The 16688-nt window shown below is 42.2% G+C and overlaps 1 protein-coding gene across 3 annotated transcripts; it reads right to left on the minus strand.

Moving 5' to 3' along the window:
* Positions 1–37: 37 nt before the first annotated feature.
* Positions 38–16325, minus strand: Exn (Ephexin). 3 transcript variants are annotated; one of them, XM_076778836.1, is made up of 15 exons: positions 14577–16325; positions 13699–14489; positions 10229–11222; positions 8459–8769; positions 7474–7967; positions 7136–7281; positions 2498–3031; positions 2318–2418; positions 2142–2244; positions 1715–2063; positions 1327–1440; positions 1100–1261; positions 822–1016; positions 400–716; positions 38–318 (listed from the first exon to the last, which is right to left on the minus strand). In XM_076778836.1, exons 2-15 carry the CDS (start codon positions 13930–13932, stop codon positions 104–106), a joined length of 4269 nt encoding a protein of 1422 aa, XP_076634951.1. In that variant the 5' UTR covers positions 13933–14489; positions 14577–16325; the 3' UTR covers positions 38–103. The 3 variants fall into 3 exon arrangements, with proteins under 3 accessions (XP_076634951.1, XP_076634952.1, XP_076634953.1); XM_076778837.1 differs by having other exon boundaries at positions 7136–7278; positions 13699–16325; XM_076778838.1 differs by lacking the exon at positions 1327–1440 and having other exon boundaries at positions 13699–16325.
* Positions 16326–16688: the final 363 nt, after the last annotated feature.

A 16688-nucleotide genomic window follows, 5' to 3' on the forward strand; every position in this document is an offset into this window, starting at 1 on the left:
AAGGCTGTAATTAAGAATGAGAGTAACTAGAAAAATGTAGAGTATCGCTGAAAATTTTATTCAAAGTTGTATTATTTTAATTGGTAATTCATAATTTAATCCTTCAATAACCGGCAGCTTGTTGTTTTGCCTTTCGATGTAAACCGCTACTGCTTAACGCGAGGAGACGATGTCTTTGTTTAAGATTTCTTGCGCGAACGTGCTCCGAAGCGACCTCCTTCGTGTAATTTCCAGGAAACCAGCCTTGATCGCCGTCCAATAATTTTTTACCGTGGAACCAACCGTCCGACATTTTTTGTAACACGTTTATGACATCCCCTAACAAAAAAAAAAAAATACTTTCGCGATTAGCTAGAGTAATTGTTGATTTGGAACATTTTCGATTATATTGACGTTCACCTGGATGTAAAGATAATTCGTCCGGTTGGTTCGGAGAATAACTGTACAGTGCCACTACTTGAGGGCAATCCCACACTTCGTAAAGAGTCTCGCCCACTAAACCTTGATTCGAGGGTGAAACAGCCTCTAGCCACCTCTGCCTTTCTGTATTGCTTTCGCAAGTTAATATATATTCAACCTGGCGACCGGAATAATTTTCCAACAGAGTCAATAGCATTGCATTACGCCCGGCGAACGGCGAGTCTTCGGGGACTGACTCCAAAGTGACCAAACTCCTCTTACAAGTATCTATTACGGTATACGTTTCGTTGTGAGTACTAGAATACAAAACGAAAGGAATGTACGCTTTCCAAAACGATATTACTCGAAACTGGTAAGTACTGCGGAGAGAAAATATGGCGTCGCGCCGCATATGTTCATACTTAGGCTTATATTTTGCGACTAGAAGGTAATCCGTCAGTAGTAGAAGATACAGCGGTGTTTTATTGAATTTTTTTCCGAACGTGAGCTTATATTCTGAATCGGATTTCGTCAGTAACTGTACAACAGGACCACTTTTCACCAAATGTTTATCCTTTAATGCGATCGGTGTAATTTTCACGGAGTATTCCAGTTTCCTAACATTCAAGAATGCGTCCTTTGGAACGTTCACGTCTACATTTTGCATGAAAAATTTCTCAAGACAAGTCTTTACCGTTACCTGGTTAAACATTCCATCTCCGCTTCCGTTGCCGCAGCACGAGCACCCTCGTTGCATTCCGCAACGACGTAACTTAAACTCGTCAGCACCGTCTCCCAATGTCGCCTGTCTGCGTGTTCGATAGGCAATCTAGAAACAACCGCGTCGGCCAGTAACGGGAGCCTGAAACAAAAATATTCTTACAACTTATAATTGTCCCGCCTCGTGAAACTTAAAATCAATCTTACCTCGTTATTCGCTGCATCGGTAACATTAAAAAAGAATGCAAAGACAAGTTCTGGCAAATCGGACGTGCTTCTATTTGTGCAACCGTTTCTAAGAATTTCACGCCCTTCCGTGTTCTGGAATGAATTCAGCGTGACTTAATCGACTACGGAGAAAAAAATTATTGTCTGATTTATCCATTATGGCTGGGGCGGTGAACCGTTTTATGTATACCAAAAATCAATGAAAATGGTATTTACATTAAACATAACAAGGAGAATTAGCCTTCAAAATATTTCTGACCGTGGTAAACTAATCGTGCATCCACAGGCCTCGATGCGGTAGTAAAACTCAAATTGTTAATTCTTAAAAGAGTTTGATACGTCTAGTTTCGAGGATTGACCTACCTACCTCAAATCTTTGAGAGTCATGTCTATACTGACTTGATTCGTGCAATACGAGACATAAATATCCAAGAATCTGTCAGCGTAGTTGAGTAACACGTCGGCCAGACCGTGCAGCATTGGATCCTGTCTCCACAGAGTCTCCAATTCGGTCAAAAATTGTTCCGACGCTTGCAGTACGGCTGGTATGCCGCCGAATAACTTTTCTCTCTCGACAGAGGTCAACGTTTCGTTCATCGAGAACTCGCCGAGGAACTCGTTCTCCAGAACGCGCAGAGAATTCAAGTACGAAGCTTCCGAGGTCAAAATTTCGAACTTCGCTTCCTGAATTTTCCTCTCTTCAGAGCTTAAGCGTTCTAGCGAAGCGAAAACGAGATCCGACTTAAATTTTCAATGACCACCTAACACAATTTCGTACAATTACGTTTACATACGCAGAAGACCGCTACCGATGACCTGAGGCGTCTGACACCACAATGTTCTGTGCCCTGGTCTAGCCAAATCCGTCGTGGCCTGCGACGGGATCGTGTCTTCGACCTGTGATCGACGATTACCTTTGTTCAGAGATAATTCACCAATAAATAAAATTGTTCCCAAGGATCTACGTTACCTCTTCGTAACCGTCCGAGTTGGAGTCGAATGCCACTCTGGCAGCGGCCGCCGCGTAGAACTGGTAGAGTGGCTCCTGATCAGCGAGTACGCTGTAGTGATCTACAGTCACACGATTTGTAAAAAGCATTCGGAATTAGAACGAAACTCTCTGTTGTTACCTGGTGTTCGCGAGACTCACCCACTTTTCTGTTACTGTTGCTATAAGTCGACTCCTTGTTCGACTGATCGTCGCTGCTCCTCGTCGAATCGTTGCTGCCATTCGCGGTGTAACCGTTCAAATAGAACGTCGAGAAGCCAGAAACGCTTTTCTTGAAATGTCTAGCAAATCCAAAGTATCTACCAGCATCGATGGTTGGGTGATCGTTGCAGGTCTCTTTGATCTCCTCGCAGGAGTGATCGTCGTCGACCGACGTCCTCCTACGCATACGACTGAGACTTCCTTTCGTGATGCTCCACGTCCTTCGTAGCATCTTCATCCTCCTACCCAACGTTTGGGTCAGACTAGCTTCGCGGGGTGGCGGAGGGTTTGGCTTCGTGGGCGCCTCCAAGCAAGCGTTGCGCGTTTCGTTAGGAACCTTGGCCACGACGCACGTGGTTCTTCGATCCTCCCCGTCGATCGTCTCCGTCTCCGAATCCGACTCCAAGCCCGAGCTGAATTCATCCGACTGGAAGGAGCACAGACTCTCGTAGGTGGTGTCATCGGAAACGTTGTCTGCAACATCGTGAACGAATGAGCCAACGAAATTTCCATGGTCCCATGCAACATTTCTCATACTGGGTAGATTGCGCAGATAAGTGTATAATGGTTAAGCGAATATTCGTCTTTATTGGAGCACTTATTAAAAAACCGAAGTTTTACATTTTAGACAGTGAGTGTGCTTTAATTAGTAAAGTTTCCTATGATCTTGCAAAGGACCTTCGTAAATATAGCATGACGCCTCCTGTGTGTCCACATCCTCGTTTAGGTTGATGACCCTCATCTGAACGAGACCCTGCGTTCTCTGGGAGTTTTCCTGCACGGGCTGTACGTTGCATTCTTGTCCGGTCCATTCTTCTAGTCTCCTGGTACAACCAACGAGCAATACCGATCCGCTACCAAGGCTCACAGCCACTTGAAATCATTGTTCACGGTCAAAGCGTTACGATGTTATTCTTTCACGATTTATCAGCGTGTGGGCGTCCACTGCACGCGCCTGTGTGGATCAGGGATGGGCAGATTCGAACGATTTTATAATCGAAATACATTTTAAATATTTAATATACGCGCTAGTACTTATAAAAGTGGTCGAGGTAAAGAATAGAGAAAACTTTACTTGCTTACTTTTTATCCGTTGCACGAAATTTGTATTTGAATAATTATTTTCCCTGTCCTTGTTATGGATACGTTGCTCGACATTAGCCGAAGATACGAAGACTATCCAGAGAATCGGTAACGGGGAGGGGGGAGAAGAGAAAGAGGCGGGTGGCACCAGCTATGGCGCATCGAGCGAACGAAGAAAGCGAAATCGTTTCGCTCGTGGAATCACGTCGATTACTTTTCTCTGTGCCGAAACGATTTCGTGTGTATATACATTGGAACCGGTTCCCGTGTTCGTTTGTTTGTCACATATCCATGGAATCGTGCTGTGCCTCGCAGAGTGACACATCACAAAGAGCGTTCGAGCGTCCGTGATCGCTGATTTGATTCATAACAATTGTGTTTCGCCACAAGGCTTGTTGTACTCGAAATTTTGCATTGTTCTGCTCATTTCTAACCTCGCGCTAGAATCGGGCGCGTGCAGCGTACCATCGCAAAGAATGAACCGTGTAACTTACCTTGTGTATTCGGTCGTCGGAAAGTTTTCAAGGTCTGTCTCATTTCCACGACATTTCGACTCGCGACTCGCGACTCTCGTGCTTAAACACCGTCCGATGAATGTCAAATGTGTCGAACGGATGGGAGAAAACGGTTGGCGACAGAAAAGAAGGGAAGATTCGGCGTGCAAGAGACGGCGAGAAACTCTTCTCGTTTTCCTTCTTGATCCTCGTAACCCGTGTATTCGTACGACGCGACCAACGGCTCGGCCGTGACTGACACTGAGGCAGCGCAATACGCGCTTTCACCTCGCGGCAATCTGTTCGGGTCCGGTTTCCAGCCTGAACTCGTCGATAAAGTATGTATTTTCACGCATGTCGAATGATCGCCTACTCCCAATACCGACTTATTCGGTAATCGTCCAGAAATCTTGACCGACTGTCCTTCGTCCGTGCTCTTGCAAAACACACCGGGCTGGAAATTCTTTGTCGAATATCCGAACACTTCGCCGGCACAAATATTTGATTGCGAGCCCCCTTAGTTCGCAAGTGGCACCCGAGTCCGAAATTATTAAAAACGCGTTTCTCATGGAAGTAGAAATTATTAAGAATGTTTGTGTTCCTAAAAACAAACGGCAATTGAACGTGTTCTAAACTTCATGATAAGAAAACATGCCGGTATTTTTGGCGCCCTGTGCGAATTGCACGGGTTGCACACTTCTAAAACCAGCTCTGTTTATGGCATACGTTAATATGGAAAACTAATTTAACCATAATCGTGTGCGCCAAAAATACATGTAATCCATTACAATTTATGAAGTCTATGCAAAGCAGTCTGTTATCCGATTAATAGCCTATGCCAGAGTATGTGTTAATAATCAGAATCGTGCAAAATTTGTTTCAATGTATCTCTTCAATTATTAATTTTTACGGAACACTTGTTTATGCCACACGGAAGACAGTTTACGAAATAATGTTCTACGTACAGTAGCTCGCACGGAAAATCGTTCATCACTCTCGCTTGAGCACTGTATGTATACAGGGTGTCTCACACAACTGGGTCCAGCCATTGCGTTAAAGCAAGGCAACAAAATTTCATTAGGAAGAATTATGGTTTGAAGTGTTGCATTACGTGAAAACAGATTTAGGCCTGTACAATATACATATACATATATTGTTTCATTATTTTTTAATTCCATTTATGTAGTATCACGACCCAACCCTTGTTATATGCGTCATACTATATGAAATGTTTCAGTCTGACATACATATTTCATTAGTTGAATGTTATAAATGCAAGCGTTCAAATACTTTCATGTACGAGTGTACTCGTACATATGTACATGCACAATGCGCGCTTGTTCGTCGTGAAACACGCGCGACGAGTGGCTAACTTTTACTCGGGCTACGCGACTATGCGATCACTTCAACGATAGCACGGTACAATGCATTGCGCGAGCTGTTCCACGACGATGATCTCGAGAAGAACAAAGTATGTTTCTTTTCCAGCGAAATCGCGGGTTCATCGACAGGCCGTCGAGACTTCGTCCTCTAACGTCCGCTACTGTTTGACCGGCTAATGGTTCGAACTGCGCATGCGTGTCGATATTAAAGAGCGTGTCTCGCGCAGTCTGCTCACGCACGAATGCAACGGAAGTCGGAACCGATGCAGAGTAGGCGCTTTGTTGTGTCGCGATCTCACGCGTCCTTGACACTCGTTTCGCTCAAAGGTACAAACCGCCGCGTCCAATCGATCGCTACACCTACATTTCTTGCAAGAAAGCGGCATTTCTCCAATATTTATGCACGGCATCGAGCAAGAAATGACGAAATATTTTCAAACGTTTTTGGTTTCACAATAGTCGATGACTCGACGGAAACTAGTGCACGCGCCAAAGTGAGAGTTTCGGGACTTTCGACGTTACGCGACCTGCTTACGGACAAAGATGGGCAAAATTCTTATCTGGACATAAATTTCAAACAACTATCAAGAAGCGAAACAATTACAGCAATTATTTGGACGACTATGAAAGAAATAGTTTGCATGGATCCGAATGGAAACCCGCTTCACGTCAGTAATGCCTACGCTTGACTTTTTAAGATACATTTTGTTCAGCCCTGTACGAATTATACGCGAATTCTTAAAGGTACACGACACTCGCTGGAATTTCCCTTCACGTGTCCTTCATATTATGAGCTTCGTCGTCGAATGCTTGGAAGACGTACACTTTTACGATACAGGTGTCGCCGTTGTGCTGTCGTTCGCGGACATTCGCTTGCGAAAGAAAGTGGTATTTGTGTGTGCCGCGACAAAACGAATTGTTTTGTGTGATGAGAAAACGCGCAGTCGTCGGACGCGGCACTTTTATTCATTAATTCTCCCATAGCAAAAAGGGAACGGGCTAACTGCGCGGAAACGTTCGTCAATGCGTGTATAATCGCGCGTTGAAGCTGCGTAAAGGACAATGGTAGAAAACGGTTAATTTTGAAACTCGTTAGAAACGTAGAAATGCTATGGGAATATGGACCAAGGCTTTTTGAGGCCCGGAGCTGAGTTGTAGACGAATAAAATTCAATTCATTATTCGTTATTTGAATAAAGATTTATTTATCATTTCCCACCATTGTTTTTTTTTCTAAATCGGTTGCAGAAGCGCGGTAAAAGGTTTCCGCAAAGCCGGAAATAAAATCTAATAATTCTCGATCTATTGCGATCGATGCGTAAGCGAATACTGTAGTATTATAACGGTATGTAACAACTACAATCGTCTTCCCGTTAATGCGGAAACTATGGTCGCAAATTATTGTGTCGGACGGTGACGGGCACGCAACGGTTGCAACAACTTCTTCATAGTCTTACGCCGCATACGTAATCTCGATTCGAGTCAGTGATGGAACTCAAAGAGGGGAGTTAATAAAATATTGAAATTGAATATTAAAAATTTGGTAATTTAACGTCTGATAATAAACCATAAATAACCAAACCAGGTGTAAATTTCAAGAATGACTCGCTAATAACTCACCACAGTATGCGGAATCTCGGATCGGTTTGGTCAATGATTTCCAACTTTTCCTGGATGCCATGGAACGCTGTCGTCTCACTTTCCGTGACCATCTCTGACCAGCCTTTTTCTTACTAGAAATAGCTTGCATCTCCGTACTTTTTCTACTGAAAAAGGAACAGAAAAAGATTGTTGGTTGTCTTTAATTTGAAAGAAGACACTAACGTCTATTTGCTCTTTTGCTATAGAAGACACTAACGTCTATTGGAAAAAGGAGACTGGTCTTTGACGATATACATTATTAGTATTATTCTCGCTAAATAATGAATCGTCTAGATCTAATTCTTTGTTGGACTTACGATGGATTGTTCCTTCTCGCGAGACAAGAACGACCGATCGTTGAATCCTCCACATCCTCCCACTCGGATTCCTTGCCGACGATGGAACCAGTCGTGGAGCCTGCGTAGAGGCTGTTGACTTTTTCCATGCTCGGCAAACCGACGTCATCGTATACACCCTGTTCGTCATCCTGCATTTCATCCGTGTCCTCGTCCACGCTGGAATATTCGTTGGTAACGAATAGATAATGGCCGTCCATTTGGCTCGATTCGTCACCACGAATCTCACCGTTACCCTTCCTAGCGGTGTTCTTTGACCAGGACACGTTGTCCGTGAACATCGAGCTCTCGTGCTGCTGAAGATGACTAACTGGACCTTCTATCGCGTCGCCGACAGCCATGATGTCGTCGTAGATACAGTCAGAACATTTGGACGTCGACTCGTCGGTGCAATCCTCGTCGACGCGCGCCATTGGCGAGCCCACGTCGTCGTAGACATCCTCCTGACTTGGAATCTGCGTAACAGTAAAATGATTCGTCACCAAAGATGGAATAAGAGATCGTAACTGGGTCAGCCTACAGGTATATGCGAAGATAGAAAAGAATTGGATCGTTTGTTGATATTTGCGGTGGCTTTGGAGAAAATATGTTGTAATATTTTATTTTAACCACCTTATACAGGATGGTTACAATGACTGAGTCATAAATCTGGGACTAAGTAAAGGTAGAACGTTTGCTATCGTGCATGCGACTCGCTGATTTTTATGAAAGGTAAACGTCAGATGTGCGCAACAGCGACGATTCTGCATTTTATGTCTGTATAGTATAAACAAACCCAATAGGAATTAAAGACCGCTGGCACACGTGCATATCACGTTACAGGATAATTGGTCGGCCTATTCGAATGTCTGTTCTAATTTGTTTGTACAGTATCAAGCTTAGTCTCTGGTGTGCACTAGAAAAAAATCAGTTCATGATTGTTTTAGACGGGCGATGCGTGCGTCACCTGATTAGAAAACTTCAGCGGTCCAACGTCATCATATTCTTGTTCGTCGACGATCTCGGCACTATCGCCAGCTGTGGATGACTGATCCTCGAGCCGCGTATTCTGTAAAAGGCTTTTCGTCTGGCTGCTCCAAAGAAAACTCGGGTTGGCACGCGGCGACAACTCGTATATTTTCCCCTGGCTCGCGACAGCTTGATTTTCGCTTGTTTTCACCTGCTGGCTCAGCTCCAATGCTTTTGCCGATCGCGCTCGCAGCTCGCGCAGGAATTCGCGTCTCAGGTTCGCATCATCGAGCCCCATGCTTCCTTTACCTGGAATTTACGTGTTTATGATATACGGTACACAAATATTTCATTAATAATACTCAAATATTCAAATATACGAAAACCAATATTCAAGACTTTAATATCAAGAATGTGTGGAGAGAGGGAGGCAAGTTAACGAGCTCTTCCCCTGTCCACCCTTTCACTTTATAATACTCGAACACATACACACGTATTGCTATAATAAACAACATTCATTAACGACGGAGTCGTGAAAGTATGTCGTGTATTAATTTTATAATTTTTATACAATACTTCTATAAAATTGTAATTTATTCAAACAACTCAATTCCAGTACTACTTTCCAGAGTTGCGTGTACTTAATATTTTGAAATACCGATCGATTGAACATACCAAATTCCATTTTTTTCATTTTATCTGTAGAACACAATAAGAAAACTCCATTTCGTTAGAGAATCATATTCAACCTAATTAATTTTAATCGCGCGAAAGAAATGAAATGTACCAATGTTATACGCAGATAATAATTGGATCATGAGATCCGTTTTTACTTTTGAGACAGCGAAGAATCGGATTTCTCTTAATTGTCACGGTGATAGGTGAAAGTTAACGAGGCTTAATAAGAGTGAACATCTGTTCATTAATGATCCTCGAGAAGAAAAGTTAAGTCAACTACTTTCTGATCAGCAAGTGTCACGTTAAGCGTAGTAAATGTTGTAGAGTAATCGCAATAACAAATTGTTTTTATTTCATTACAAACAGAAGATATTTTTGTCATTTCTAGTTTACTGTTTAGGAATTAAGTTTGTGAGATATTGTACTCTTTACATATTAGATGAACAAAGACGAACGCAAAGAAGCATCTCCTTCTTTCCTTATCTCGACTATTATCAGAAACTACAATCAACAAAATTGCTCAAATTACCAAACGAAGTTAGGCAAACGACCCATCTATTGTTTACGTAATTACTCATCATTATTTACATCCACCAAACTACAGTCGTGTTCTTATGACTCGTTCATCTATGCTATTATCTCTTTTGCATAATGCAAATCTAAGGAATTTTAACTGCACTCTCTCCAACATTGCTTCATACCCAGAACATATGGAAAATACATTCTACGTGATGTCTAATCTACTTTTTATATAGAATAATTAAGACCTAACCACTTCCTTGACGATTTCCTTGTTTCGATGCGTGGGTCATCGGAGATAATCGAACAGATAACAAATAAGGTCTACTCAGAATTAGTATGATACCAGACAAGAATAGATAAGCGATGCTTCCGTTATCTGTTGGCACAAGCCATGTTTACTATTTTCAAATACTCCAATGTGATTACAAATTGCACACTCTCTAAATATCTGAATAATATTCGACACGAACCATCGACTGTCGCTCGATCTCTCTAGAGTTGAACACGTTCGACTCTAAATGCATCGACAATATGAAAACCCGTTTCGAGTCAAGAATAATCGATTTACCGTGATTCGATGCGTCGTGAAAGGGCATTTTCTCGGCTACGATCGATCGTTGCTCGATCAAACTTTCGGTCGTCGGATCCTCGTTCCTCCCGACGAGAAGAGGCAGCGTGGCACACTTTTCCTCGTGCCTGATCACAACTTGCTCCAAACCGAATCCGACCGTGTTTTCGTTCAACACCAGACTCGGATTCGTGGCGGACGCCACGTGAACGAAGTTCGTCGGGGTGGAAATGTTCAGACACTTCAACTCCTTCTTGGAAAGGTTCATCGATTTGTACCTGGACCCGAAGTTTATTTCGCTTTTCGCGTCCACCGATCTCGACTTCAATGAAGTCAACGACGCGCTCAGATTGCTCTTCTTCTTCTTCTTCGTTCCCTTCGTTCCTTTCACGAGATAATCGGGCACGAAGTACAGCACGTTTTTGGCAAAGTGCTTCTTCTTTTTGCTCAGAGCGACGTCATCGTTGCTAACGGGCGACCCTTTCAACGAATCTCTCTCGGGAAATTCTTCCACGGTGTGCAGCCCTATGTCCGACAAACTGTTCCTCGTCAGGTCCATGGCGGACTTGGATTTCAAAAACACACCCTCCGAATAATATTCATCGTGATCGATCCTCTCTTTGATCGTCTCTTCACGAACGCTAACGAATATTTGTGGCGTCAGCTCTATTTTCTCGTAATCGTCCGACGAAGATTTCGTCTCGGCTCGATTGACGCGACAAATTTTATTTTCGCGTCCGGAGTCATCGAAGGACGGTACGTTTTCGTCGTTGCCGGAGTTAATCGAATTCTGGTCTGTCGGATCATCTTTCACAACCTTTATCGAGGCATTATCAATGCTGTTATCTGTATCGACGCGCAAGGGGGAGGCAATTTTTCTTCGAACCTTCTGCTCAACAACGAAATCCAATCCCTTTTCAGTAGTCGTTGTCTCACGTTCCTTCCGGTTGGGCGTCGTCGTTTGTTGACTCGATGGATTGGTAGTCTCGTCGACCTAAACGAATAATTTCGTACACAAAAATTAATTTAAATATATATTTATAATTTAATAAAAAATTCGCAGATTGCCGTTCTACAGGCGGAACTCTAAACGTTAATAACTTTTTAACGAAGCCTCAATCAACAAATTAGTATTCTTGATTTTCGTCTTATTTTGGCCTCTAGAATCTCCCATTAAAATTTTTCCTACGGGTGATCGAATACGCTGTATATCCTGGTAGGAAGCATCGAAATATTTCGTGATACTTAAATTTTCTGCTTTTGATAGTTATCGATGTACCGATAATTGATCGGTAGCAGCATCTCTGCGTTCGATTTGCACGCATACACTTGCTCTTTGACGCAGACGGCATTCTTAACGGTTTTGTAGAAAATTGTTTCGCGGAATGCGATAGAAAACGTAACTGTTTCAAACGCAGTCCCGCCACTCGTAGACTGCGTTCTAGTCGCGTGGAAGGGAATACCGCGACGACCTTCGGGAGCATTTGAACGCGAATCACGTATAGCGAGAGATCGAGAAATTTCTGCGAACGGTGCCGCGACGAGAGAATAAAGAGAGAGTTAATCGAGATACAGGGGTTTACAAAATTTCGAAAAATTTAGATCGAAAATTTTGTCGAGGATCCAGTCGGTACCGGGGACTGGACTATTTCATCAACAATACCACGTTTTGTACTCAAATATCATTATCCTAATATTTGACTTACGACTTATTGACTCTAAAATACCACTTTGCAAATATTAATACTCAAATGAAAGCTATTCTGGCACAAGATTAGCTAAAATCAATGATCCAAATTTTGGATACACTCGGTACCCATTAGAATAAGCAGAACGACTGTATTAAACATAGATCTGGAAATCAACAATGTTTGAGATGCGAGGAAAAATGTTATTCCATTGGAACAGGTGTTCGAATTGTCTTCCGCCCAGTTCCGATGCACGCCTCGTCGCGATTCTTCGTCGAGGTTCGCATACGTTTAAGAATTCTAGGTTTTTCCCGTACTCCTCGACAAGAGAAACCGACATAGCAATCGTTACTAAAGAGAACACTTGCTAAAAAGGTAACTGCCATACAATACTAGCCTTGAAACTTGGAAACTGTTGCATTCTGGATCAAAGTTTGCTACCACTTTCTTGTTTATTTTTATAAGCTCTCTACGCATTCTTGGGTGTGCACGAATCATCAATGAGGGAAAAGACACTTTGATCATTGTTAATTTTTAGACGTAAGTGTCTAAATAAGTTTAGTAGCGTTTCTTTAATTGCTGGAACGACTGCTGCACACGTTTAAAGTTTGGACCACCAATTTTAACGCGTCCTGTACTTGCACTATTCGAGAAATAATGATCTTGGTAATATACTTAAATATTACATCTTGTCATCAGTCGATTATTGAGTCACGGAAACGGATGGACCGTTGCAGTAAGTGAAATCGATGATTCATTGGAGATGATTAATAATCTGCTCGTCTACGAGACGTATCTAGTAACTGGGACGGGCTATGACTCTATTTCAAGTGAAAAAGTTAAAAAAAAAAATTGAGGAATGAAAATTTCACTCCGTATCATTCTACTGGTAAAGACTTTTCCTTTTCTTTATCCGCCTTTGGTAGAGATACCAAACTTTTGGTCAGTATTTGTACATCCAATAATGTTTCTACAAGAATTAAAAAAATTTTTAAAAAAGTTTTCGAGGGCGCCATGACGCTGGGTCAGAATGTGCGAAACATCTGTACCAGATATGTATTTATGTACTCTGTCGAGACACCGTCGAAGATACCGTCTCCTTCGATTCGTATCGAATGGTGGCCAGCGACCATTGTAAACTAATAAGCCGCGCCTTCAATCATTAGCATCGTTTTGCTCGTGTGCTCGCATACCCGCGATCTCAATTCATACGCAAAACGTTCCGTAATTCGAGGCAGCGAAAGCAATGCAAATTAAAAGTTTGTCAAATGCGACTATCCCGAGTAACCAGCCTGGAAGAACGAAAATGGCGTTGAAAATCACGAGAAAACTATACATATCTATAAATATACAGGATGTTCGGCCACCCCTGGGAAAAATTTTAATGGGAGATTCTAGAGGCCAAAATAAGACGAAAATCAAGAATACTAATTTGTTGATGGAGGTTTCCTTAAAAAGTTATTAATGTTTAAAGTTTCGCCCGTACTGAATTTTTTTCTACAAAGTGAGTAGGATTTCGGGGGTAGGCCTATTCACCAAAAATGATTGCAATTGACCCCTGCAACTAAGTATAATTTTTTTAGTATGATTTGAAATTTTTTAATTTATGTTTTTAATAACTTTTTAACGGAGCCTCAGTCAAGAAATTAGTGAAGAAAGGGGTGGCCGAACACCCTGTATTATTTTATTAATAACGGTGGGGTTAATCAGTTAATAATTTAATTAATCAGTTTTCGACACCGATCTTATGATTAATATTCCGGTAATTGAAAGAACGTAAACCTTCGAGCTGAATTTCCTCGCAGTTGTTTCGGCGACGGTGTTTTTTTTCTTCTTCGATTTGGCCGTTCCCACAGCGACCAATTTATTGCCATCGTCGGGTAGCAATTGCAGAGGCAACCTGGCTCTCTTCAGAGCCAAACTGTCGAGGGTCGCGTAGACGATTTTCTCGGAAGTTGGGAACGGCTTACGATCTCCATGGAGGAAACTTCTATTGGGAACCGGCGAGATACTCATTCTTCCGTTTACTTCTTGCTAATAATTTCCACTCGAAGAATCGGCGATCAACTATTCGACAGTCCAGTGGAATTTCGTTCGGATCATTGCGAGTATCGCTGACACGCAACCCGTGTGAGTTAAGTATAATATTTCACTGTGTAGTGTCGGTGTATCGACGACCGCACGAAAAATTGTTGCATCGTGTAATATACACGTACGTGTAAGGACTCTGGTTTCGCTGAATTAGCGATAACGGCAAAAACGGGCTCCGTTATCGGATGGTTAATATACACGTACACGTGAAGTTTAGTCACACGCTACCACACGTTTCGATCATGCTAACAGCTGTGTTAGACAGCCGTATAATGGTGAAAACAGTGGTAGAAATTGGCCAATTTTGGGCCTGACTGGTAGCGACAGTAACGACAAAGATAAGACTATGCAATCACAATCGGGTGTCAGTTTGGTAGTAATTTTGTTGGTTATCTATTATTCGAATAAAACTCTGCCCAGTTTTCCAATCGATTTTGATAGTCAGCAAAATGTCACGTTCTCGTTCTTCTGAAAATATCGACCTGCCAGACATTATACAAACTTCGAATACTTTACGGCGAATAAGAATTGAACCGTTAAATAGAACAGTAATTTTATTGGTTACCTACTAATCTAGTAAAATTTTGATCAACTCTACGATCGAGCCTCCGTTGTTAGACGTTTCGTCGATGACTCGGATTTTCGATTAATTTTGCATATTTGGCGGGAGTTCTTTCTTCTTAATCAGTAAAATGTCACAATCGTCGCGATGTTCTCGATGTTGTGAAAATATCGACGATTGCCGCGCTACGGTGCCTTGGTTGAATTATAACGAAACATAATACTCGATCTTGAATACCGCGGGAATCGTGTTCGATAGAGTGCAGTTAGCTATTGTCATGGACCGTTTGCTCATCGTGACAGGCAACCCGTTCGCGGAAAGCTGTCTCGTATAATCCGTTGCGAATAGTTACGCAGTCACGTCACGTTGTACGAAATTCCGTGGTTTATGAAACGAACGGTAAACGCAGCTGAAACGGCGAAAATATTTTCATTATCGCGTTGACATTGTTCACGGTCGGTCCGTTCCGTGTCCGGCAAACTTTCGATTATTTTCGTGACACGAGAAGGTTAACTTCATTCTTTATTTTGAAACATCCAATATACGCAATCTGTCGTATTCTTGAAGATTCAATATACGTACAAAGAGGGTGCGTAGCACTTTGAACAATTCACAGTATAGAATTTGACGAATTGTAAACAATGTGGTTGAACATAAATTAGGTTAACACATTCGTGACTGATAACTCAGCCTATGAATCATTCAACATCTTGCTAGGTTAGCTGATGATGCAGCTTGTGGGTCTTGTGAGTTCAGAAGTGCAAAAGTTTTGACAGTTATCGGGGATCTCGAATGTTTTAAGTGGTAAAAGGTAGGTTATAAATACTTGATAAAATTAATCTTACTTTCGTAGAAACAGACCACGAAATTGTACAAATCCTTAAGTGGGAGGACACGATAATAATTCCTGTAAATTCTACTCAATTGTTTGTATTAACTTTCTATGTAAATAACAAATTCTTTTTCCTCCCAATCGAACCGTTGAAAGTGTTTCAAAATAAACACATATTATGTATAGCTTGTGCTAACAGCCAAGAAAACATAAATTTTGTTTGGCATTCATCATTGGACATGGAAATGTAAATAAGAAAAAACCCAAACTCTTTGTTTACTTATTCAATGTTTATAAAACTTGCACAACACTTGACAGACTAAACTTTGACACGATCACGACGTCCACGATTAAATATTTGTTGCGTTTATGAGACTTGTCCGCACGTGCCTCGACTATACACTCCGCTGATCGAGAATCGCGACCGCGTGACGATCGACGTGCTGCGAAACTCGCACTGTCCTCGCGACGAAGCCGATCGAGACGATCGAATGACAAATCAAGCGTACTCGTTGAATTTTTAAAGCGATTTGCTCTGCCTCCGGTGGCCACGGGTCCCGCGTACAGCATTCGGTCATCTTCGTCAATTTTCGTCGCTGCTCGTCCGACCACTGACGTACTCCCCGCCATCGTTCACCCTTCAGTTTTCAACTTTCACGCATTCGCGCGTTCGACCGACGTGGAGAGAATTTTCGTTCGTTTTACTTTCGTTGTACGTTCACAAATTACCTGTTAATAACAAACAAGATTACAATTTCAATCGATAGTTATGTTATGTCTGTATTTCGATTATACCCGAAGTTACGTTTACCCGATTCGAGCGCGGCAGAACCTATAACCTCTAAATATGAAATTGATTGATGTCGATCGTCTAGTGGGGATGGTGCATAACCGTTTAAGAGCGAGAGAGACATGGATATATGCTATGTAATACTTATACGTAATACAGAACGGTTCGTTATATTGGTCGTTCTTGATGCGTCTACGAGTTCTGAATCGTTTGAAGTAATTCCGCATTCTTCTGTTGATTTCTCCCTGCCTTTCTCATACTTTTCCCACAACGATATATTGCTCGTGTCACGCATAGTCGCACGTACCATGTTTTAGTTTTGCAACGTTTCTTTTTCTGTTTTTCTTTCTAGTCTTGGTCGGAGCGAGGGCTGTTATTAAAGATATAAAACCACTCACGAAATTCAGAGTAAGCGGACGGTATTTTCAGACGCATTCTCGAAGACGGCCCTGAGAATCTGGGATTCCCGTGTTGCGCGAAGCCGGAGATCGTCAGGT

Source organism: Colletes latitarsis, chromosome 11, assembly GCF_051014445.1.
Source record: "Colletes latitarsis isolate SP2378_abdomen chromosome 11, iyColLati1, whole genome shotgun sequence".
Classification (NCBI taxonomy): Eukaryota; Metazoa; Arthropoda; class Insecta; order Hymenoptera; family Colletidae; genus Colletes; species Colletes latitarsis.

What these genes read in the sequence shown, in the direction of transcription:
- Exn (XM_076778836.1), bottom strand. Translation starts at nt 13,932, where the DNA reads ATGAGTATCTCGCCGGTTCCCAATAGAAGTTTCCTCCATGGAGATCGT. An exon ending in GCGAGAAGGAACAATCCATC is followed by an intron (nt 7,282 to 7,473) that starts GTAAGTCCAACA and finishes TTCCTTTTTCAG; the next exon opens with TAGAAAAAGTACGGAGATGC. An exon ending in CATCGGTAGCGGTCTTCTGC is followed by an intron (nt 2,064 to 2,141) that starts GTATGTAAACGT and finishes TCGCTTCGCTAG; the next exon opens with AACGCTTAAGCTCTGAAGAG.